This window comes from Maylandia zebra, linkage group LG13 (assembly GCF_041146795.1).
Source record: "Maylandia zebra isolate NMK-2024a linkage group LG13, Mzebra_GT3a, whole genome shotgun sequence".
Classification (NCBI taxonomy): Eukaryota; Metazoa; Chordata; class Actinopteri; order Cichliformes; family Cichlidae; genus Maylandia; species Maylandia zebra.
Window position 1 is genome coordinate 16,372,927 of NC_135179.1, and position 25,746 is coordinate 16,398,672.

The 25,746-nt window shown below is 41.3% G+C and overlaps 1 protein-coding gene across 1 annotated transcript in view; it reads left to right on the forward strand.

Annotated features, from left to right (window-relative positions):
- lrmda (leucine rich melanocyte differentiation associated) overlaps positions 1 to 25,746 on the forward strand; it is a 209,775-nt gene that overhangs the window by 122,993 nt on the left and 61,036 nt on the right. The window contains exons 3-5 of the mRNA XM_004551601.6: positions 11,361 to 11,487; positions 12,838 to 12,977; positions 17,040 to 17,166. Coding sequence (XP_004551658.1) covers positions 11,361 to 11,487; positions 12,838 to 12,977; positions 17,040 to 17,166 — 394 coding nt within the window. The remainder of the gene's footprint in view (positions 1 to 11,360; positions 11,488 to 12,837; positions 12,978 to 17,039; positions 17,167 to 25,746) is intronic.

Consider the following 25,746-nt stretch of genomic DNA (forward strand, 5'->3'; position numbering starts at 1 on the left):
CTTTGCTCCATGAACCCGAGACATATTTTCTGCTTCCCCTCTGGCTAATTGGGAGATTGTTAGAACTGTCTCTATCTAGTGCCTGATGCCCCCAAATGTGTCAGTGGTGCTGGTCTTCGGCTGCACGACTGCTCCTCATTTTCTGCGTGTTTTTCCGGAGCCGTTTGTTATTAGATTAGTTAACGCCGTATTGACAAACTGTGACGGAGCCGTGTGATCTTTCTCACCTCTGGTTACACCTTTTTTTCTTGTATCAATCAGAAATAATAATGAAAATAGGTTCTTTTAAGTAAGAGGTAAAACTTAAAGTGGTATCTCTCTTTTTTCTCTCTCTCTCTTTGTGGGACTTTTCATGACAACAGTTTACTGTGTGTTGAACAAATGTGAGCCATGTGTTTATTTTCCCTTTTGTCCAGGCTTACAAAGTAGAGGCGAGCTTTATGTGCTGGAGTAAAAAGGCTTCAGGAGAAGCGGCACTTTTCGGGGGTAAAGCTGGAAGGCTAAAACAAGCTTTAAAGAGGGTCCAGTCCTGCTCAGGTTCACTGGTAAGCCTGTTGGACATCCGGCTTTGTTCCTCTCATAGGCTCCTTATCAGTGGCCTGATGCGGTTGTCCCCTCGCATGTTCCTCTTGTATCTCAGCTGGGCCAATTCCATGGCCTGAGTGCACAAATTGAGCCATTTTGTCTCACTTTAAAACAAACTAGGACCTATTATGCGTGTGTGTATGTGTACGTGTGTGCATTTTTTCTTCATACCCCCCCTTGTCCCGTACGTTGGCCTTGGTATATATAGGTTGTCAATGCCCCCTGCCTTCCTCTGCTCTTAAGTTTGAAGCACTAGCTTTGTGAGGGGTCAGTGTTTCCACTCCAGCAGTGTCAACTTCAATCTGGGGCGATTTGGTGTGAAATGTGTGCCATGGTGTGGGGGCTTGCAGGTCAAAGCCCCAGTAATTGATGTTGCTTATTCATCTGCTTTTCCTTGTCTACTCACACCACACCACAGCGGCCGTTTTTGTTTGTTTAAATTGTTTGAAGATTTACTGTAGGTCTTAGGTCTCTGAGAAGCATTCCCCTGCTGCACTTTGTCTGTGTTCCTACCTAGCAGGGGGTTCAGCACTAGGACACACAATGGTGGCTGCACAAAAGAGGCTTTCCCCAACACAAGGCCTGGAAGACATTGCATAGCATGACACTGAGCACTGGGGGACACACAATGGCGGAGGCACAAAGGAAGCTTCTTTTAAGACAGGACTCAGAGGACATCTAGCATGACAAGCAGGGCAGCTCTCACTGTAATTAGCCATGGAGCCAGTCTGGCCAATAGCCCTATGAGATCATTGAACTATCTGTAAACAGTATTGAAAAACAGAAAGAGAGGTAAGAAGGTTATTGGCAGAATTTAGGTCATGTAGTGCAGAAAATCCAAGTAAAGCGAAGCAGTGTCAGTAGAAGCTCTTTGCATATAAGAGCTAAATCACCTTTATGCTTCTTTTGCCGTTACCTTTTGCGAAATGCACCTTTCTCGCTGCAGTGCAGGATGAAATGCTGGATGTGTTCAGCTACAAAGCGGAACACACTGATGGAGCCATGTTTAATCTGGCCCTGTAGCATGTCAGCCGGCTGCATGGGTGGTATGTCCTCCAGGGCCTTTGAAGAGGGGTGATTTAGAGAAGAGATTTGGATCATTACACAATAAAGAACACTTCATAAGTACTGAAGTGAGTTGGAGAAATGACGGTTAATGATGTTGACAGCAATTCACCTCTGCTGAATTACAGAAAGATTTGACTCAACTTGCCTTCTTTAATGAGCCTCACTCAGTAAAGGTAATGGGCCAGCGGTAAGACACAGAGAGAGGCGAGGTGAGGAGGGGAGACGGTGTGGAGAAAGGAGAGAGCGAGAGATTTTTCATTTCTTTTCTCTGTTTTTTCATCCTCAGAAAGTTGCATTGCTGAAGTTGTTTCCAGTGCGTGCACATGGACCACTACATCTTGTGTTTGAGGTGGTTTGCGTTACTTTGACATGTAAATGAAAGTCTACAAGCCCTTTGCCAAACAAGTTCACGCAACACCGATTAAGCTTATCAACTTCAGATAAATATCTCTGTGTTTTGCAATATGCCAGAGTAGTAAATCTGGTGCCTATGGCAACACTGGTAAAAATGTTTATGCCAGCTGACAATGATTAGTTTGCCAGAGGTGAAGAGCAGATCTGTGGAGCAGGCTACGGCAGTTAGGAGTAAGATGGAGCATATGGTGGAAAATCCGTACGGAGACAGTGTCTGTGTAGTTACACCCAGAGCCAAAAGGGGGAGGCCAAAAGTTCTGTGCTGTTAGTTTTTAAATACCTGCTCGCTTTTGCGAGATTACAAGTGTTTCCTGTATATACAGCAAGCAAATCTTTTAATGTGTGTGAACTTTAAAAAGTTCTGGTTTTTGACAGATAATCAAACGTACACAGCGTGAAGTTTGTCGCAACCTTTTCGGAGAAAAGTGCCCATCATTTACTATGTTTTTGGTTGTTTTAAAAAAAAAATGTGTGTGTTGTTTGAGCTATTTGTGCGTGGATCAAATTGACCCGTTTTACACAATTCTGGAGCAAGAAGGCTGATTCCGGCCTACAGCTCGTTTGTTATTTCTAATCTTGCGTGTTTTTGTGCAAAGTTATGACAAAAACATTAAATGACAGCGTGACAGTTGATTTGCCGTTACATTCCCCCCCCCCACATCTGACTGTCATCCCATCAAAGTAGCATATCTGTCGGTATCTTTGAATGTCTCACGCTGAATGATAAATATGTACATCCAAACTGGGATTCGGTGCCAATTATGCATCGACAGCGATGTCACAGAGGATGTAACATTTAAATTAAAATGATGGCATTCCATTTCAGGCAGCCTTGTGCGGTGACATCTTCTATTATCTCTTTTTGTGGTGTAAGACAAGACACAAAAAAACCACACACACACAACATTGACGAAAGAAAGAACTATCCCAAAGGTCAAATCAGTAACTTTTGTTGTTATTTATTTATTTATTTTTTTCTTGTTAGTACACATCCATGTCAATCATGAAGCCTATTAATAGGTTTGAAGCCAAACCTACTCCTGGCTTTTATTGTTACTCAACTCAAGTCTTTAAAAACCTCACAGCTTCTAGTAAACAGAGCCGCAAGCTGCACTTAGAACACGTACTTATAATGATGAATTTTACAATAACACTATAATCCTGTCACATGTCGCATGGAGCTGCAGAAAGCTCTGTATCACACAGAAGAAAAAACACACACACAAGGCTTGATACTTTAATTGGCAGGAATACTTGTCTAATTATCACTTTTCTGCTTGCTCTCCATGCTGAGATTATGTAATTATCTTTTTGAAACACTGTGCAACGACATTGCTTTGTGTGTGTGTGTGTGTGTGTGTGTGTGTGTGTGTGTTATTTCTGCGACGCTGCTGTACCTGACATTCAGCGAGCCACTTAATAATATGGTAGAAAGGCAGCTAATTATATCATAATAATGGCTTGATGAAAGCAATAAGGCAGGCAGGCGAATGAGTGAATGATAGCACTGTCGGACTGCTCAAGTTGAATCGTTATCTCAAATTATCAGAATCCCAGCAAACATAAAATTATTTAATCGCTAGCGTGTTTATTCAGGAAGCTGTAAGAATTTGGGGTTTTGGTATTTGTTATCATTATGCAAATCACAGCCTATGCTGAATAATATGTTTCTCTGCAACAAATTGAATCCCTTATCAAGTTAATTACTCCATGTTTTAGCCCCACAAGCTAGGATATTCCAATTAAAGACTACACCTGTTCCATTTGTTAGATTTCTATTTGTTAATGTGTCATTACATGTTCTCCAGCAGAGCATAGTTTTGTACGAGGAGGGTGGGGGAACCACCACTTTAGACCCCTTACTGGGCTTCCAGATTTCATCCTGCTACTTCAAATCTTCTAGGCTGAATCGCGTTGTCTATTTGTGGGATTCTTTACAGAGAAGAGGCAGGAACACGGCTGACACACACACATCCGCAAGACCCAGGGAGGGGGTAGATGGGTAATCTGACGGAGGGCAAGCCTGAGCACCAGCAGCGGCAGCATCAACAGCAGCCGTAGACTGCTTTCGAAACTTTTTAATTAGCACTAATTACCTTTGCAGGAAAATGTTGAGGCTTGAAAGGATTTGTGTCAGCAAGTGGGAGATCAAAGATTGTGGTGCTGTGCATTTTAATCTGAACACTGAGGGGTAATAGGGAGCTGTTTGTGTGTTCGAGAGAGGGTGAGAGGAGAAAAAGCATCCCAGGTGGTACTTGAGTAGTCTACCTCTGGTAATGCTGTCTACCAATCACACCACAGGCCCCGTCACATTATAAAATTCACCGCTAATATGAAGAAATTATCTTTAGCCTTTCCTCTTTTTTTTTTCTTTTTTCTCGTTTTGCTTTATTGTTCAGTTGAATCACGACTTCTCCTCACTCTGTTCATTTTCTCCTTTATCTGCGTGCATGCGTTTCCTGAGCGGCAGTTTGCGCACATGCACGGGATTTTGCGTGCACCCCCTTTATCAGACTGACAGGCTTTTCATAGAGGTGGTTTTTAATGCATGCCTGGACATCACTCTGGCAGGGTCATCCATCAGACATCAAGACAACATCGATCATTTGCCATGAAGAGAGCGCGGGGTAGTGATTATTTGCTATTAGGTGGATGCTGAGGCATACAAATGGCTGGCAGTTGACAGTTGAACTCACTCTAACGTAATGCGGGATGGCTCCCCCTCTCAGGGAAATGTTGACAAGCACTGAGCCTGAACACTGTAATGACAGAGTGTACAGGCAGACACAGCACTGAGGGATTCTTCCTCACAAATCGCACCATCCATTATTTAATGTTTTTTTTTTTTTTTACAGCTTATTTTATTACAAGTTCATTTCCAGTTAATATTCCTTATATTTAAAATAAATGGATGTGTATTATTTTATTTAATAAAAATAATAATAAAATCAATGCTTATGGGAAATATAATTATTGTGGGAGGCTTTTTTAATGTTTTATGTACACACCAATATGTGAGCCAAATGCGGCATGCATGAGAGATTGCATGTGCTTGTTTGTGCCGCATTGATGTCCTCACTGACTGCGATGCCATCAGTGAATTGATTTCCAGTTCCCGTTCACTGAGAAGGGAGGGTATTTGTCATGTGGATAGACAACTAATCTTTTAATACAAACATTCACAAGATGCATGGGCCGTATTGTGAGCACAGTCCAGGTACTGCGAGGAGGGAGGTGCAGCGTGGGCTCTGATGATGTATTTTGCGCTTATGACGCAATTCACGGTGTACAATTTGTTGCTGCACACGAGGGAACACCTGTCTTTGTGTCAGCTCTCAATTTCAAATGGGCGACTCTCTTCTACCTCTCTATTAGGTCGTTGTTAGAGCTTAGACTTCATCCCGTGCCAAACTGGGGTCAAGCGAGGCTTATGAGGTTGGGCCAGACAGGAATGTCTGTCAAGCTCTTATCCCTCGGAAAAGGGCTGGTCCAGGGTCATTATTCAGCAAGGGGAGTCGGTAAGGCCAGGTGATGCTGACCACAGTACAGCGGTTTTGATTTTGTAGGCCCTGGGTCTTTGCATGTGTGCGTGCGTGAGAAGGTGTGTGCGAACTGACAGGATCACTCCCTGTCTGATTCACAGTGCTCTCAGCCCCTCTGCCAGCCCTAATGACATTGAGACAGAATATTAACCTCACACGCTCAGCGGGAATATCCACAGGGGTAGTCTATAACTCAGACACTGTTGGAGCCACGGTGGTATTAGCAGCTTTAAAATTTCAGACAAATGCGCCGTGATGTAGACATTTACAACAACTGTATCTGCACTTCTCACTTAATAATCTCATGTAAAGCGAAGTAACGAGGGTTGATATTTAACATCTCTATCAAAAAAGAACTTTGATAATTATGTTTCACAGGTTTCCGCTCTCTAAAAATATCTGTTTGTTTTAGCAAATGATGTAACCCTCGGTAAAGTTCACTCTATCATGCCACTATCAATTGACAGCTTTGTAGCTCCCGATGCTTTCGCACGCGGGAGCAAGCATAGTGCAATATTCAAAACAGATTAAGAGTGAGCCCACATAAAGAAGAGATTTGCTGGCGGCGCCAAATGTACTCTAATGATTTGCATTGCCATTAATAGTAATTTGCAGCTGCCTGGGAGGAGACTTGTAATCCCCTTTCCATGTGTGAATTGACATGCATTCAAAGGAAGGCTACGTGTGTCCTGAATGTGCGATCTTTAAATGACTGCCACCTGAGGCCTTGCAATACAGAGAGAGAGGAGTGCCACACTGAGCAGTGACTGTCTGCATGTGAGCAAGACAGGGGTTAGCGAGAGCTTTGGGGGGGAGATAGAGACAGATAATGACAGCCTAATTCACCATCCCCATCAGAGGTGCGTGTGCAGAGCCACGTATAGACCATAAACTGTAGCTGGAGGGGAGAGCGCTGAAAGAGACCTGATCAGCGTAGTGTGGAGGTGGTAGGGGGGCTCGAGGGGTTGCAGGGCATTAATTTGCTTTACAGTTAATGTCATCTTATTTATCATGAGCTAATCCCAGCACTGTTTTGATGCCTTATTTTTGGTATTTTAGGCTATTTACTCGTGTTTCCATTGCGGGCTGAAGTAACGAAATACAGCAATGCTGAACTAATGGAGACTTGTTGTATTAATAGGTTACATATTTCTTTCCCTACTGTCTGTATTTTCAAGCCGCACCTTTTACACTTTTTACACATATACTAATATTAGCTCATCTGGTGTCATATAAGCTTTAGACTTTTGTATCAATATAAATCTCAAATGTCTCTAAAACTCGTTAAAGCAAATCTATTCCTTCTCATTTTTTCATTGAAATAAATTTCTTTAATGTCAGTTATCAAGGAGGTGCAGTTATCTAATGAAATTTCAACGTCTCTCTTGAAATAAGTGGATTTGTAATGCAAAGTGTTAGATAACACAATCAAAGTGGGAGATGTGGGAAAATGGGATTGTTTAGGAATATGGATATTTTTAAATTGCACATAAAGACTGACAGATATATTGCAGTATACAGAGTTGAAAGAACCATCAGGATATTTTTTGACTATTTAAGGCTGAATGGCTTTACGGCCTTCTTCCTTCATCTCTAGCCAACCCTCCTCCATTCACCTTTTCTTATTAAGTTTATTAAAGCCAGTCCACATGCCGGCTTTTTCAGGTCCAGTTCCTTTTACCATTCATTACAGTACCTTATCCTGGCAGGCAATCTGAAGTGTGCTCTGAATAGTCCATTATGCACATATGAGGGCCATCATGGCCACAGTATTGGTCAATTCATCAAACATTTATCTGTTGCCCTCTGAACAGTATGTCAGTATGCCCGTCACTCTGCAGCTCTTGCCCTCCATTTAAAATAGGTGTGCATTGCTTTTTTTCTCGCACTGATGCAACCTTTGAGGGGACTTTGGCTCCTGAGCTGTGGACCGCAGCTGTGAGGGCTCTCAAGCTTTTCAAGGGACTTGTGTGCGCATGTGTTTTAATATACATTAGACTCTGGAACTTTTAAGTACCACACTGCTAGCTGCAAGGATGCGACCTCTGATCTCTATCACCATTTCAGTAATAAAGGAGGCTTTGAGGTTGTTTTACTTTATAGCTCTGTAATGGCTTAGACAAACTCCGTGTTTGACCTATCGTCTTCAGCCGACACAAGGAGGGAGACTGTGGAACACATGTAAAAGAGCCCGGGCTGCTGTTCTTCATTTTTCATGTGCTGCCTGAGGATATCCAACATGACACTAGTGCACACCATTGGCAGAAGTGACTGACATTTCAGCCAATAATGGTCGAGAGTTTTCTTCCCTCTGTTGTCAGCAGTGGTTTATCAATCACTATGTCTGCATCAGTATTAGTGTATTGATCTGGCAAAGCTGCTCTCTGGGTCAGTGTCTCCTCTCCAGTGTCCTTGTCTGTGCTCCCTGTGCCGAGCTTCCTCTGCTCCAGCTAAATATTGCTGTGTCTCCCCTCTGTGTTCAATAGGCTGGATCTTTGCGGATAATGGAGGTTTCAGCACATACATGCGCTACTTGTGTAAGCTCGAGAGCACACACTTATGCACACAGGGCTGTGTGATGTATGATGGTGGGCTTACACAGGCTAAGTGGTAGTCAAAGCGTACAGACAGCCTGTGTGAAGTATTAGCTCTGACAATGAGGCTGATCATAATTATCTTAACAAGGAGAGGATTCATCGCCTCACCTCGTTAAAGCTACCGCCTTTCTCTCGCTCGCTCGCTCACTCTCTTTTTCTAGGTAATAGGTTTTTTGGTTGTTGTTGTTTTATTTTTTTTGGGGGGGGGGGTTTGTAGCTTTTCTAAATTTGTAATGTTAAAATGGTAAATTATTTTTGGGAGTAATTCACTTCCATAAAATTCTTTATTCTATTTAATTATTATGTTTATTCTTAAAAAAAACATTACACTTACCTTTTTGATAATTAATTATACTATTAAAATAATGGGATCTGTCATACTAGCAGGTGTATGACACATTTAAAGCAAAATGTTTGGTGTGTGTGTGTGTGTGTGTGTGTGTGTGTGTGTGTGTGTGTGTGTGTGTGTGTGTGTGTGTGTGTGTGTGTGTGTGTGTGTGTGTATATTTCACTGTAGAAATTTAGCGTTTTGCCTGTGCCTGCCATTTATCACATCTCTGGGTTAGTCTCATTAGTCTTTTTAATAGCAAACCCTACCCCTTTTCTTAAGGGGGTAAAGTACTTTTACTGCAGTGCCTAAACTTTGTTTTCAGAGCCACACATTAAAACAAGAATGCTTATAAAAAGTAATGAAACCAGTTATGGAAGTTTGCAGAGGGAGCAAAGAAAGCTGGAGAGTATTAGAAGTTCAATCCCTTGCACTGTAGCTAATGCTGGATGGGACTCTGTGGCTCTCCCCTGGCTGTGAATTTAACTGATTAAATCAGCCAGTGCACGCAGTAGTGGTGACATGAAAACAACAATTAATAAGGCTCCCTCCTGAGCCATGCGGCTCTCTTTAACCGAGCAGCTAATAACATAACCCACAGGACTGCAGCCCATCATACACACACACACACACACACACACGCATGCAGGTTTCAGTAGTTTGTTAGCAAGCTTTGTTCACAGTGAATTAAATAATGGTTATCCAGTGTGGTATACCTATACTTAAACAAAGATTATATGCAGCATTTAATTGCATTTTGTACTGAAATCCTATCAGGACAAACACAATAAAAGTGCAAAAAAATGTATTAATTGCATTCCCATTTTTTGGCTTTAGAGCCAGTAGCCTAGCCACAAGTAGCCTACAGTTTACATGTTACTACTACTTGTGGATTTGCATAAGCAGCACTGGCATATGGACAAATCCCAGCACAGCAGATGACACAGAATGTACTCAAAAGGAACAGGAAAGTTGACTTATTGTCACTACATTGGAAGTGTTTACTTGTATTCTCTGTTGAGCTAACTATACTGTAGCTTTTTTATGCCTTTATAAATGAAAAGTATCATTGTGGGGGGAAAAAAATACAAGCAAACAGAAAATGTCATAAAACTGGCACATCTCACCGTTCATCCATCTTGCCAGCGCATTAATCAGACCTGATAAGACGTTGTCAGCTAGCGGCTTTCCCAGCACGCTGGCTAGGTGCTGTCAGTTGTTGTGGGTGTCGAGTGTGTGTGTGTGTGTGTGTGTGTGTGCAAAATGTTGATGTCTTTAAAACGAGTCTGCCTCACTCGCAAGTCAACAATGAATTTGCTGATTTATTGTTTTCCACTCATGAAGGTAGTTGCAACATTTTTGCTTTGTACATCAAAGCTGCTGGGAGTATGTCTGCTGCCAGCGTCTACAGTACTTCTTGGATCATGGACTATGCCTCAGTGGACCTCGGGTGGTGGGTGGGGAAAAGTGAATGAGAAACTGAACAGGCTAATTAAAAGCGTGTAATTAAAGTGCACATATGGGAACTGAGTTACCAATTAGTTGTAAAAGTTAAAATCTTGATAGGATCTTAGATTTATACTACAGCCTGTCCTCCGTTTTTCCCAAAGTCTTAATCTTGCCTTTTCATTATCTTTTTCCATAATCTATTCTGTACATTATACATTGTTTCCATATTGCACACTGCTTCATGCTTTCCATATGCATGTTGTCACAAGAGTTGTGTGCGCTAGGCAGCTCATGACACTAGGCAGATACAGAGAGGAGCAATAGTTCATGCTGCAGTTATTTAGACATCGGTGAACCTTGAGTTTGTCATGTAGAGATGTGACATGGCTCACTTGGATTTATATTTATATAACTGCATTTTCAAATCCATCTGCTTTTACTTTTACCAGAAAACATTTTATCTGTTTAGTGTAGAGCTTGGAAAGAATGATTAGTGCAGTCAAATGTACTTAATATTCAGAAATTCCACATTTAATGAAAATATGAGCGGTGAATAAGAGATGTTGAGAGTTACCCTGTCTGTGTTTTGTCAGATTTAGATATCAATAAAGCCACTCAGGACACTTAAACATGCAGGGCTAATAGTGCGAGGGATTAGACAGCACACGCATTACCTTTGTGCAGCTTCTATGGCTTGAACTTTGCAGCGCCCTGACACCGGCCCTACGTCATTTTTATGCCTGTGTGAATGTGTGCGAGAGGGACAGAGAGGAAAAGGAGTTGAGATGACCCTTCACCTTCCTTTGCACTGCGTCATAGAAAGAAACGGAAAGGCAAAATGATTCCTTTAGGAGGAAAAGAAAATAGTCCTTTGATGTTAAAATCCCGACACTAACCCCTATCATGGCACAGTTGCAAAAAAAAAAAGTTTCCCTTCCATTCCATCTGTGATTGCAAGTGTATTCCAGTTCCTCTGTGAAAATGATGGATGACAAGTTAAATTTGTGTCTGGGGAGTGAAGGTGAACTGTGACAGAGTGATTTGTCTTGGGAATGGAGGGTTAGGGTCAGGCGAAACTGGGTGCCTCAAGGCACAAGACATTGACAAATTCATCCTGCCCGCTGCATTTCTGAAGCCTTTTGTTTTGAATCCTGGCTACTCACAAGTGACCCCCATCCCTCATCCTGCCAGCCGCTGAAGGATGCCTCACCATGCCAGGGGAGCTCAGCACCACTAATTCTTGTCATTCACTTCCTTGACAGGCCCAGACCCATACTCTCTTGGTGCATGAAAGAGAGCTGAAATATTTATTTCTTCTCAATAACAGCTTACCAGATTTAAAGCCATAACAGTTTTCCTGCTTCCTTATCATTGCAGGTCACTGGCAGGCCTCAAAATGTTCACTGAGCTGGAAGAGCTGATCGTCGACAACAATCTGCTTGGAAATGACCTCCAGTTGCCCAGGTTACCCAACCTCCACACCCTGACGCTCAACAAGAACCACATATCCTTTCAAGGCCGTTGCTCAGCCTCTGATTTGCATTTTCCAACGCAGACATTATTTACAGGCCTCGGTGTCGGCATCAGCAGTTGATTTCATATTAATTGTTGTGTCACTGCCTTCCTGTATTGTCTCAAAAAGCCACTTTGTTATGCCACGGCTCTGCAGGAAGCACTGGGTGTTGCAAAAGAGTGTACAAGAAGTTGGCTGTCGCAGAGCTTTACACTGGACTAGTTTTTGAACCACAGGGACCTCTAGTGGAATCAGTTTTAACTGTCAACATATCTTTTTTTTTCTATTTTCAAAAAGAATAAAAAAGTAGCAAATTAAAACCAGATCCAATGAGCGAGACATTATATTTGCGAAATATAGTTGGTTGATTTGTTTCTTTTTTCTTTCGCTTTAATTTGCACTAATGTATTTGCATCAGCTTTAATATTGTATTGCACCGTTTTCCTCACTGCTATAGAATTGTCCAGGTATTATTTGTCACTTAATGATCACATTTTGGCCTCATTTATTCGAATCATCTTGCGTTCTACTTGCCACCCAACGTAAACATGTTAAAAACCAGAGCTCTGCACAGCCAACCTAAATTTAAGACACACTGCGAAGCTGTTTATGATCAGTCAGAGAAGTGTGAACTTCCCCTCCAAGCTTCAGAACAGCTTTAGCAATGTGTCCTGTTTTTCTCTGGTTACGCAAATCCTACTGGGTAACGATGCTTACTCTTTCTCTCGCACATACACACACACACTTCCAGAGTCAACATTAAAACTGGGACTCCTTGAAGTGTGCATCTGGGACTGTGCGCTGAGTTTGGTTGTGAAGTGGTCGGCACATGCTAATAGGCCAATTATGTACATCCTGTCGTGGCATGGTGCCATTTTAAAGCTCGAGCACTGCATTAGTGCAGTTGTATTTTGACACTTTGGGGCTCAATTTTCCAAGTGAATGTATTAGTGATGAATGTGCCTGCTTAGGGGCTGTTTGTTTTTTCCACGTTTCGCAAAAGTTTTCCACGGCACAGCTCTGAGAAGCACGGACTGTTGAAACCACAGGGCATCCATCATTTTGTCACTGTTCTGCACCCAGCCACCTAGGAAATGAGAGCGTTCAAGAGAAAGAGAGAGAGCAGGAGCCAAATTGTGTCACTACTATATGCCAAAGCCTGCACCTTAAATTGCCCCTCTGTCTGCCCAGTCTCACAAAGCCACTGACTAGCCTCTTTGAGCACCTCAGTAAATTTGACAGTGATGTGTTTTTGTGGAGCCAGGCCTGGGAGGGGCTGTGCGGGTAGTAAATGCTAATGTAATTAACAGCACGAGGTCCTTGACATCCGCCCTTTGACACCTGACTGATATCGAGGCCTTGCTGGAACACTTGGCTGATGTGACCCCATCACTCGAGTACCTAAGCCTGCTGGGAAATGAGGCCTGTCCTAACCAGCTGGTCAGCCCGGATAAGGACGAGGACGACTACCAGCGATACAGGTCTGTTGATGTTACGTATCGATCTTGTATGAGGAAGATCATTATGTGTTTAGATTTTTAGATACTCAACTGTTCAGAATGATAGGTTTTTATTAATAATGTCTTTGGAGATGTTCCTTTTTTTAAACAAACAGCTCCTGCAGTTCATAAGCAGACTGCGGATTCAACCACATCACTCTAAAAGCTTTGTCAACTGGCCCCTCTACACTCCAGTTTGCAAAATGGATTTCATGTGTGACTAGTCACCACCACAAATGAGTGTTTACTACCCTGCCTTACCAGAGCAGATGATGCATTAAACATCAAGCCAGGCCTCAAGCCATGCAATATGACCACCATTTGTCAGGGTCCTTTACATGAAATGCGATAAAAGGCGAAAAGCATACTCTCTTTTGTCTGTTTTAGCCCTAAGTGCTTGTTTCTGACTCTGTGTTGCCTATTAATCATTTACCACCCATGCCTTTCTTGAATAATCTTTCTTCTCTCTTTTTGTCTCCCTTTCTCCCCCCCCCCCCCCCACCACCGCCACCACCCATCGCTCTCACTTTCCCTCCCCTCCTCCCCCCTTTTCCCCCTTCTTCTCGCATCCTTATCTTACTGGTAAGGAAAGCTGTTCTGTTTTGACTGACAACGTCTATGGTCCTGTAATGTAATATTCATAATGTGTCACATAGTAAAACATCAATTTGAGCGTGATGCAGATTTCATGTCTGACAAGGTTAGGCTGTATGCAGGTCGTGACAGCACTGGCCTTGGGCAATAAATACCCAGCCCAATGCCTCAGGAGCTTTTGGTCTCTCAAGTGAAATACCCTGGTGTGCTGCATCGGTGCCCCAATTAGTGCAGTGACATAGAAATACACTATTCGCACAGCATTGTGTAGTCTGCACGGGAGTTTAGATAGCGTTCTTTTATTAGGTGACTGTACAAATGCTCAGCGGCCGTTCGTAGTACTACAATAACAAGAGTTCAGTTCTCTAATATTATACGTAAATAGTGGGGAAATGGCTATTCAGCACAGGACTCCTCAGAGTAACTTTGGTTTAAAATGTTCTGGCAGTATAATTCTCTTTAAAATATTTCTAATGTACTTGTAATCCCTTACATTATAAGACGTCATCAATTTTTCCAATTTCTCCGCTGTGGCTGATCAAAGAGATGCTAATGATTTCTTTTCCTTCACCCAAGACATTACTGAGTGTAATGATTGTGTTAATATTCTTTCAAATAATTTCAGCTAACAATTAAAATGAACTTTCCTGATGTGCCAATAAACACAGTGAAACAAACGGGTATAAAATGTTTGTTTTTGTTTAGCTGGAGTTTAACTTCTTCTAAACTTTATTCAATCTGGAGAATAAAGTTTGCAACAAGTAAATGAAGGATAACTTTGGTTTTACGAATTTCAGACAATCATTAGAATTTAAGGAATTCTCTAAGAGACTTCCCCTTGAATTTAATGCACCAAGTAATGCTGCCATTGTAAATGAAATGAAATTAACATTAAATGTTTTAATTATTTGACTTTTATTACATGTGTGTTATTGCGCCCCACGCCCCCTTAGTAAAAAGCTAATTGCACTGTTCTAAATGTTAGTCTCGCTGTTAGAACCAGATATACTTCAAAGGGTGTCAGAAGCCATATTTTGGTATTGTCAAAGTATACAGTAGCTACTCTTTTTCTCTTTCACTAGTCAACATATCCCAACCCTCCACTCTACCCCCTCTGTCTCTCTCGCTTTCTTATCCTCCCTCTGTGGTTGAGTTGAATCATTAATATCCCCACTGGCTGACAGAGCCTTGTCATCTGCTTTGACCCTGTGATGGTAGGTTACCTATGGAGAATAACCTCTCTACATGTCTCCCAAGGGCATCTTCACATTTCATCATGAAAATGCCCTGAACAAAGTCTTTCTACATGGAGGGAGACACTGGATTGGGAAGGGGCCTCTTGGATTTGAGTGGTGGAGCTCTCACCAGCAAAGGCGCTCTTTTTTAGTAGCTAGGCCTCATTTCTAGAAATATTATTTGATTTATTCTCAGCTATAATAATCCTAGACAACGTGCTTACTTTATTTTAGGAAAAAAGAAAAAATCCAAGTCCAAGAATCCCTTTTGAATCTTGGGTATCTGTCATCAATATATTTCAAATCGGTTTAAATTGATGGCAGAAGAGAGAAGCAAACTTTTTGGACGTCAAAAATATCATGCACAGAAGAGTTAGACCAGCTGTTGAAAACACTCTCCCCTCTAAAGGCACGCTTTCTATTGTCTCCAATACCACGAGAACTGCCATTGTTATTTACTCATTGTTCTAGTCTGGCACACTATTAAAAAATCGAATACATTTTTAATTTAATGTTTTTTAAGTCCTTTTTACCTGGTCTTACCAATGGTTTATCAGCAGGTGCGTAGTGTCATTTAGGGTTGTCACTATACTACAGTTTTGTACTTGTCAATACAACATACAGCAAGTTAGTGCTTGCTTCTGGTGACTTGACACTGTTTTGGTGTCAAATAGCATTGTAAAATATTCTTTCTGTCTAGACATAAATGATTGGTTCATCCTAAGAAAACAATACTTTCCAGAGCATGACAAAGTTTGCTGCCAGGCTCCCAGATTCACTTTATTGTTTTATTATTAGCGATAGCTGCTAGCTACTTTTTTAATGCTACCATTAGCAATATAGCAATGATAGCATTTCATGATAACATCAGTCGTCTGCGCAGTTATGGGTAAATGCTTATAGTTTAATGGCTGACAGTAATGTGCACACTGTTCAGGTTAAAATTTAGGTTGACAGTTAGTGTTGTGAGCACCAACTTTTTTAGCTATTTGCAACAACGCTGTGTGAAGTTGTGTGTGTGCTAGAGGATCCAAAGACTGCACAGGACGTGATTTGTATATTTAAAAAACCCAAGCTCACGCTGCCACTTAAGAATAACAGGCAGAGCTAAGTTAAAAATTTGAGTTTTCAAAGTTTCAAGTTGAGCATTTTACATTTTTGACTTATCTTAGAGTATGTTGAAATTCAAATTTATTTGAATAAGTTATTCAAAAATTAGAAATTTCTCAATTTCAAGTTATGAAAGTCAAGATTTTGACATGCTAACCTAAAATTTTGACTTACAGATGACAATTAGTTTGATGATCAATTAGTAAGTCTAGTAAGTCAATATAGGTGTTTTTGTTTGTTTGTTTGCTTTTGCAAACCTTGTGTAGAAGCGTATATTTGATCATGTCACAGGAAAGCTGAAAAGTGATCATACATTTAGAAATGCGGTCTTTCTATTGATGATGATTTAAACGTTTGTCTGTTTGCTTTGTTTTTTCAGACTTTTAAATTATTTTTTTCCTTAATTTTGCACAAACATATTTTATATTCCGTGTCAGTCTAAATGTAATCCCCCTCCTTATTATCCTCAGGTGTTGAAAACTTTACACAGGCTTTGCCATCTCCCTTCATCGCCATCACCATCATCAATTTGTCACGGCTCTCTGCACACAGGTCTTGTCTTTGGACATATCCCCCGTCCTTTCTCACCCTCCACTTAGGTGCTGTATGCGTGTCCTTTTTAGCTACCAGCTTACCCCTGACATACCGGTTCCTCTATTCCTGCCTGCCAGTGAAAGGATCTGTTGTCATCTGTGTATTCCAACCATTATCTTTTGACGTTTCTCTCCCTCCCAATGAAAGACAGTGTGTCTGAAAGCTTAGAGAGATATCTGTGATGCTTGCAGAATGACAGCTCCAGCAGACGGGTTGTATCTTCTTTCATGCTATTTATATGTCATACTTTTTCTTATCAGCTTTGAAGGTTATTACATACAAGAAAATATCACCATTAAATCTGCATCACTATTAAATCTGAGTAAACATGGCTTCTTTTCAACTTTTGTTGATGCCTGCATTTACATATTAGAATTTGTGTCAGTTTGATTAGTGTATCACGGTTTACACACTTCCTCAGATAGTCTGTCTCTTTGTCAAGAATAGACCTACAAGGAGGCCTTTTATGGCAACAGTATGTTAATGCTCAGTTTTTCCTGTCTCATTATAGGTACTTTGTTCTGTACAAGTTGCCACAACTGAAGTTTCTGGACACCAGGAAAGTAACCAAAAGAGAAGGGATGGAGGCACAGGAAAGGGGCGCATTCATGAAAGTGGTCAAGCCTAAGCCGGAAGCTGTAAGTTATGTCTTTTAGTTTAGTTTTCTTACACTGTTTTAAGTAGCAGAACCTCTAAAGAACTGAATGAGTTTGTCACTTTGTTCCCTTTCCTATTCTCTTCCTTTATCCTTCTTTTCTTCCTTTGCGTGCTTGACTGTCACTCATCCTTTACAGAGGTCCTAGAACTGTGGCCCTTTGAAAACAGTCGGTGTCTCCCAAGGCCTAGAGTGTGCATGCGTGTTGCATGTGAGTGTGTGTGATTATGGCCTGACCTGATTTCGTATGCATGAGCCCAGATCAAAGACGACGGGCGGCTGTCCGGCCACACTTGTGTTTCCAAGTGTGACGTGGCTGGAGATTGGAGTGACAGCTCATGTACATGCTGCTCGCAATCACTTAATTATCTCAAGTCAGTGCATTCATTCATCCTTGTCTTGTTTGGGACCCCAATGAATAAATACAGTATAAAAAGGTTTGCCCCTTTTACTTCAATCCCCTCGTCTTGCTCATTTTGTAATGCACTATAAATGATCATCTTTTTTCCACATTTGATTTCCTGTAACTGTAAGATCATGAAATATTTACTGTTGGGATCAGCTTAGCTTTGTCATTTCAATGCTCTGGGGCTCCGACAGTCAGCCTGGGAGGTAAAAATGGATCCAGAGAAGGCATTCGGTGATAAATCAGAAGCATGTGAGTTAATGTCGGGTTTAAAAGTGCACGAGAAAAACAAAATATTTATTGATTCAGACAATGAGCTAAGATAGTGTACTCTTTTAGTGTCAGATCATGCTACTCTTTGTTCTTGATTCTTCATGCAAGTGGCAAGTGAGATAGCAAAACACTAAAATAATTTAACCTCCGTCTGCCATGTTTGGTAGATAGAGAAGAGTGGAATGAAAACACTGCTCATCCACTTTATATAAAAAGAAAATGGGGACCTCTACAATGCTTTTTGGCAGGATAAAGTCACTTTTAAGATTTTATTTACATAGCCTGTCAGTGAAAAAGAAATGTTTGCTTTTGTCGCCACAGCCCTAGATGAAAGGAAAGATAATCACTGATTCGGGCTGACATGATGTGTGTGTTTTTGTGTCTTTGCGTCTTTGAACCTGCTGTATATGATTATTTATTCCCTATGCAAAGTAAAAGGTTACAGCTTTGATGAAAATACGTCTACCGAACATTTCGCACAGTATTTTGTGCGCCTGATCGTACTCTTTTTGTACTATGTACACTTCCCTATTAGCAGTGTTGGGCTGCTAATGAAGAGCATTTTTGCCTGGACATATCCTGAGTGGAGGATGTCACGGCAGCATTTCCATAACATTTGTTTTGAGTTAGATGAGACGTGATGTGTCAACTACCGCAGACTTGATGAGCCATGAGTACCTCCCGGCTTTAATTGTCTGCATCATCAGAGTGATTGTAAGTTGACCGATAGTGCGGGCCACCAATTAGTGAAACGTCTGCAACAGAACAGGAGATTGGGAAGAGATGATGGCGTAATTAGATATTTGTGTTTTCTTTTATGTCTGGTACAGCAGGGTGTTGCTCATAGCACTGGCTCATGGTACAGTGTCTGCCATTAGATTCATTACAAAGAATGGTAATTAGATGTCTTGCTGTCACTAACACTACCATTCGAGTCTCAATTAGTGCAAGTACTGTGGGGGGGGGGAAGGACCACGATTGTGATTTAAGACATTTATTTATGAAACTGATTCGGGGGGTTTGGAGGGTGGTGGGGCTCTGTGTTCATTTATTATTTATATGAAACTATATGACAACTATTCTCCATATTGTTAAGAGTAAACTGAAACCTTAATAACAGCAGCAACTGCAGCAGATTTACAGTGATACGTGCCCGCTTTTGACAGCACAAATTTAAGGAAAAGCCCCTTTCGTTCTCACTGCATCACGTACAGTATGTATTGGAATAGTTAATGGGCTGGCTTTGAAAAAGACAGCAGTGAACTTTCGAGACCTCACTTGAGTCATATCAGAGTGGAATATGACCACAATTTAAACTCCTTTTCAGTCATGCCATTTTGGCCTGGCACAGAGGATTGCCACATGTTTCTGATAAAGCAGTTATGGTCTTTAGCACAATATGAACACCATAACTTTTCATACATTCCCAGTGTTTTCCTAAATCACAACCAGACATTAAAGAGCTATTTTTTCGTAAAGAGAGGCAGACACATGCAAAAGCCTGTAATGAGATTTGCAAGTGCGGAATTAGCAAAGGAAAAATGGTGTAGTTTTTAGAAAGGCGTTAAAGAACCAAACGTTTGTTGTGAAGACGCACAGTCAGTCTGACACACAGGAAATAAACTCACATTTGGGCATTTGTTTAATTGTCACTGGGTCGTTAAAATGCATTTCTGATTTTAAAGGATAATAAGCAGTTGGGCATGAAATGGAAGCAAAATGACTAAGACTAGATAGAGAAACTGTACAAATACCTGAGGTAAACAATTAAAAAGAAAAAAAGAAAGCAGTAGGGATGATTAGTGTTTTCCCAAAACCTCAACAGTGAGCAGAGTCAGAGTGGAAAAGCCTTGAGCTGTATTTGGGGAAATTGGGCGTGTTGGAATGCAATAATGTGATAATTCTCTTTGAGGACTTAGAGGTCATGGAATGAAATGGCGTCAAACCACGTAGAGCCATTTGGACCGTGCTGGGCTGCTTTTGGAAAATGCATGTGGTACATTTTGGCTCAGTTAGGCCACGCCACTTCCGCGCAGCCCACATTATGCTGTCGAAACCCTTGGGTTAAACTGGCCATGTCTATCAAAACACTGTGACAGCACTTTCTGTTTTCAGATCCCAAGTAGAGCTTTAAAAAGTGCGTAGCGAATTTAACTAGTAGAATAACATTTACTTCTTGCCTGATGTTTAAGAGCGTTTCACAGTGAGTGAAGTAACTCCACGGGCCCCCTTACTGGTAGCTACGTCAGCCAGTATAAATGCTCCTTGGATGTCACTTAGATTTTGCCCGGATGAAGTATTTGACTTGATTTTCTAGCATGAAGACAGTTTTTTTTTTCTTCCCCCCACATCCTTCTCGGTATAATGTAAAGCAGACTGCATTGCAGGGTGGCTTGAGCCAGCTCCCGGGTCCCATGAGTCTCTGCACACTGGGTAACGGTTCTTCAAGGGAATTGACAATGACAGAGCCAGGAAAGTCCTCAAGTGGATCTTTTCAGTTCAGTTTTTTCTTCCCAAGACACTAACCTGTTTTACTCTGCAGCACACAGTGGTTCATTTTAAGTTTGCGCTGAAGTGAGCAGTTCAAATCTGAGATAGGCTACATCATTTTAGAGCCATGATTGTGCATTATGTGATGCACGATTCTGATTTCGTGTTTTATTTTTTTATTGCATTGCAACTCTGCAAAAAGAGGCAGTATTTTGCTATAGGTCGGTTGTTTAGCTTCCTTAAATGTATGCTGTGAAGAATGTTTCTATGTTCATCTCACTGCTTGAGAGTTATGAGTTCCCCCGAAGCTTTCAAACATAACAAACAGTATGCAATATAGCACTTTGTGAATGTGCCTTCAGTGGGTTTGCTGAATCATTTTACTGAACAAATGTGTCCTTAGAGAAAACTCAAACAATATGGTTCACGACAGGGGGAGGGAATATTACCCAGCAGATTCCCACGGAAGCATGTTTATTACCACTCTTTACCAGAGATGGGCAGTTACAAGTAACGCATTACTGTAATCTGATTACTTTTTCAAGTAACAAATAAAGTAAGGGATTACTATTGCAAAAACGGTAATTAGATTACCGTTACTTTCCCGTAGGCACGCTGCGTTACTGCGTTACTAAAACCGTGATTTTTTTTTTGCGAGAATGTCTCATGACAGTGACGTAAGCGAGTGCGACGTTCGTGACAACAGCTGTGTGCAGATCAACAATGGATAATATATCAGTGCGGGAGAGAGTATGAGCGTGCAGCGTTGGAAGTACTGACCTTGCTTTCAGTTTGATTCCATAAAAAGTGACAAAAACATTAGTGTCCGTTGTGCGTGGGAAGAAAACGTCTTTTTTTTTTTTTTTTTTTTTTTTAAACTTCCGAGCAAGCACCGAGTGCGTTACCACGTAATGGGAAATTCACAGAGAAACTCGCGGATTCTTCCACTGACTGCTGGAATGTGCAGAAAATAGGTTTAAATGTTAAACAAATTTCTTCCAGTCAGAGAATGGTGCATATAATTAATTTTTTTGCTTCATGCATAAAGTTAAAAGATTAAAACTAATAAATCAAGTTTTAAAAAGGGACTTTTCCATTTGATTACATTTTGTATGATGGATTATGTAGAAAAAGTAGAATTGGGCTGAAAGATCTATCGCTTTATCACCTATTCAGGTTGTAAATCGTGTTTTTAAAAAGTAACTAAGTAATTAATTACTTTTGAAAATAAGTAATCAGTAAAGTAACGGGATTACTTTTTGGGGGAAGTAATCAGTAATTAGTTACTGATTACTTTTTTCAAGTAACTTGACCAACACTGCTCTTTACTCTCCGTTTGATTCTCCATGTGCACCAGATATTATACCTAAAGAACCTGGAGTTGACAAATTCCTGCATCGAATGAAGTTGAATGAGGAAAGAACTGCATAGTAGTAGAGGGCAAACTATAACTACACAAACTGCCTCTCTGCCTTATGTTCGCTCAGATGAATTCTCTTACAGACTGTGATTTTCTTGCTTTTGAAGTCTGTTTTCTTTTCCAGCTTACATAATGTCTTATTATCTGTTAATTGCGTCAGACACTCCTTGAGACGCTGCTTTTTAACGATAACGTATCCTAAATCTGAAAGCAGCTGTTTGCAAATGTTTGAGTGTGTTTAGTTCATACGATACACAAAGCACAGTGCTTGCTTTTTGTCGGATACTTCCAGGGTACCACATGTTCGATGCGTGTATCAAACTGACTGAATGGCGTATGCTTCCGTGTGAGCTTTTCTCTGTAGCTGACTGCTGAAATACGTCCAGAGTTTGGACCAGTAGAGCGAGCTCTATCCTGAATGTTCTGGCAGCTTCAACTGAGAGGTCACGCAGGGGTTATAAGCTGGGAAAACAACGGCAATTAGAGGGAGTGACTCACACTGTCCACATAAATCATCCAGGCCCTGCATATCATAAACACACTGTAAAACTTTAAAGCACAATTAATTGTAAGTAAGTGAGCCAATATTGATTTATTGCCTCTTTCAAAGCATAGAGACACGGGGTGCATGACCTGAGTGTCACGTCACTCTTGCAGGCAAAAAATGATCGATGTATTATTCACTTTTTTTGGCTGAACGCAGTGGATAAAAACAAACGTGTGTTTTCCTAAGGGCCTTTATGAGACACTAAAGTGGCCTTATTGCATTAACTGCCTCTCCTTCTGCTGGCATCCGGTGCAGAGAAGGCACGCCTCTGCGGTGAAGCATTTGTTGTCTCGATGTCTCTTGTGTTCAGCGGTGGAGTCTGAGGCTTGTCAGAAAGCAGGCCGAGGCTGGCCAGCAATAATGAGATGTCTCCCTTTTTCTATTTTCATGTTAAGTTTTCATAAAGTTTGACAAATCATGTGATCGGTCATATAACCTTTCCTTTTTTTAAACTTTGAAAGTAAGTCTTGGTTAAGCTTTTATTACTTTAATAATATTAAGTGTCTGGGATTGGCAAGCTACGTAACCTGTTGTCTGAACATACTTTTCCAATGAAATCCTTCATAAGGCTTTGGGAAGGACAGAGTTTTTATTGTAACTCTGCTGATTTCAAATTTCCTTTTAAATGTAGAAATGGGCCGGGGAAAACCCCACTTTTTCCTTACAATATCACTGATCACTTACTTTATCATTTTTGGACATGTTTGAGGTTTTTCTCATATGAAAATGTGCCTCTTAAAACAATGTCTTTTTTTTCATTGCATGTAATAGGGCTGCAAATCTCTACAAACCCTGTACACGCACTGTAACAACAATATCATTCCACTAAGGCTTCTCTTCAATTACACTTCTTATCAAATGATGGTTTTTAGCTATTGCATCGTACAGCATCCCAGTGCGTTGGCCTATCAGTTCAGTCAGAGATAATCCTCCCTGTTGGTCTCTTTGGTAACAGAAAGATGCTGCAAGTGTAATAAGAGACAGTTGGCTTAGTGTTTTCGGAGCTCGGAGGGAAAAAAATCCATCTTTCTTCCTCTTCTCCTGCCCCACCGGGTGCTTCTGCAAAACTCCAATAAACTTTAATTCTTTCAAAGAGATCTGTTATTAGTTTGCTTGTCTCTTTTAGTTGAGGTTGACTGTACACATTAATCACTGTTTCAGCACTTTATAGTTTACTTTGAACTTGATTATCACGTGCCCCTGCTGAAGGCAGTTTTGGTTAAACTTACTTTCTGATTTTTATTTTTATGAGACAAGTCAAGTGATGTTGTTGTTGTTGTTTATGGCTTGCAGATGTTAATTATTTGTTATTTATAAAGTTAAATTTACTTTAGAGCTTTGAAGCTCTGCTGGATGATGCAGGGAAAGTCCATACAAAGCGAGACAGAATAATTATTTTCCTGTATTGCCAAGAATTGGGAGAAGTTATATTACGATCGCATGAGGTAGGGTGAGGGTTAGTGTCAGGGTCAGGGTCGTCAGCACCTAGACCTCAGAGGGCTGAGATGAAAAACATGGTGCTTAGAACTCTTCCCTCTCTCCCCCAGTGCGCTGGATCACTCGAGCTTTAATCCATTATGCCAGTTGTCTCTGTTTTTCAGTGCGGTGTTAATGGAGATGGAGTCATCTTTCAGCAACAGTGACTTTCATGAGCCGGCAACAGAGGACAGAGCCAGAACTGAAAGTCCCTCCACTGAAGTTTGTGCTTACACAGGCCTTCTTTGTGGTTTTTAGAGCTTGTCAGACATGTCAAGCACAGGCTAGAAAAAGTATATTGTTTCCAGGCACTTGGATTCCTTTCCCCCTGACATCTGCCACTCTGCCGAGATGATAAATTCTTGCCTCATTAAGCGTGGGTGTGGGATTACAGACTGACAACACATTAATCACTGGGCTGGGTGGCAGCAGCCCCGCACCAGCTACAGGCATTGTTAACCAAACTTTTCTAATGTGTCACTCTCCTCCTTGACAGCCCATAATCAATCATCCTGATTGGCAGGGCTGATAGATTACACTATTTATACTTTGTGTAATGAAAGCTAGCGTTTCCACCTACTGTCATTGTCGAGACGATGATAGGCCACCTCGTCCAGCTCAATGGGAACACATACAAAAAAGAAACGGAGAGAAAAGAGCGGGTGGGCAGACCTTGGCGTGCATTGTGAACTTTCAAAGAGACACTGTTGAGTTCCAGGGTGGGTGGGTGCATGGGTGGTGTGATGTTTGAGGGGGGTATTCTGTGTGTCCGTATTGTTCACTCTACACAGTATAGCTTAAAGGAAGTCTTCGCACCATCACCGAGTTATTGTCACATTTGTCGTTATCAGCGGAAGGCCATGCTCTCACAGGTAAAACTATGTGAGAGCACTTTGTCTGTGTGAGATTAACTTTCCCTGTGACCCCATTGGCGAGGTGAGTTTTTGTTGTCAGAGCGTCTTTTCTGGCAGAAAGTGAATAATTTACACATGTATAACAACAAAATGACAGGACACCATATACGGTATCTGTGTGCTTGTTAGTGTGCACGGGTCAGCAGGACAAAGGATAATGGATTTCCCTGTTTCCTTGCTAAGAGCGTTAGCGCTATGTTACAGTGCTTTACAACCCCCCAGCACAGTTTTTTTTGTCTTTTCTTGTTTTTTGCATGGGAACTGGATGAAATGACACACGGCTGGTAGCCTTCAAACATAATAAGGTTAGATTTCTTTTTGTTCATTTCAGCCGTATGTCTTTGTCTGATATTAGAGATGTCCTCAGCGCACAGAGTGAGGATATTGAATATGATCTCTTACAGTAGTTGAGAGGGTGCCAAGCTTTTTGAGGAGGGGAAAAGGGTCCATCGTGTTTTTGACAGGCAGTAAATCTGAGGCTGTTTTTTTTTGTTTGTTTTTTTTTTTTTTTAAGCGATGGCGTGCTGTCATGAAATTAGTTAACTAGACCATATTATGGAGAGCCAGGTAATTTACCCTCAGAGATGCAATCGCAGATAACTAGCAGGAGGCCGCATCCCTGACCTGACATTGCTTTGTGTATAATGCAAAATCTAGTGACATGCTCAATGGGTTCTGTCAGCTGCAGGATTGAATTCTCTGCCTACTGCGTCTCAGTTTGGAGCACGCTGGTCAATTATTTCTGAGGCTGTCAGTGCATAGGGAGACACTGTTATTTAGTATGTGTTAACTTGGCATCATTAAGACACTCAGCTGACAGACAATAGCACACCTGAATGTTATTTATTTTGATTCCCGACAGGGGTAACCTTCAAACGCGTTGACCTCCTCCAATTTTGCGTTTTGTGAAATCCCACTCGGTCCATTAGAAACGGGAGCTGTCGAGACAGTAGGGAATCAAATGACCACAAGTCGTCTAATCTAACGCAGTAATGTGCAGGAGAAGCTTCCATTTGTTTGGACAGATTGCTCTGATC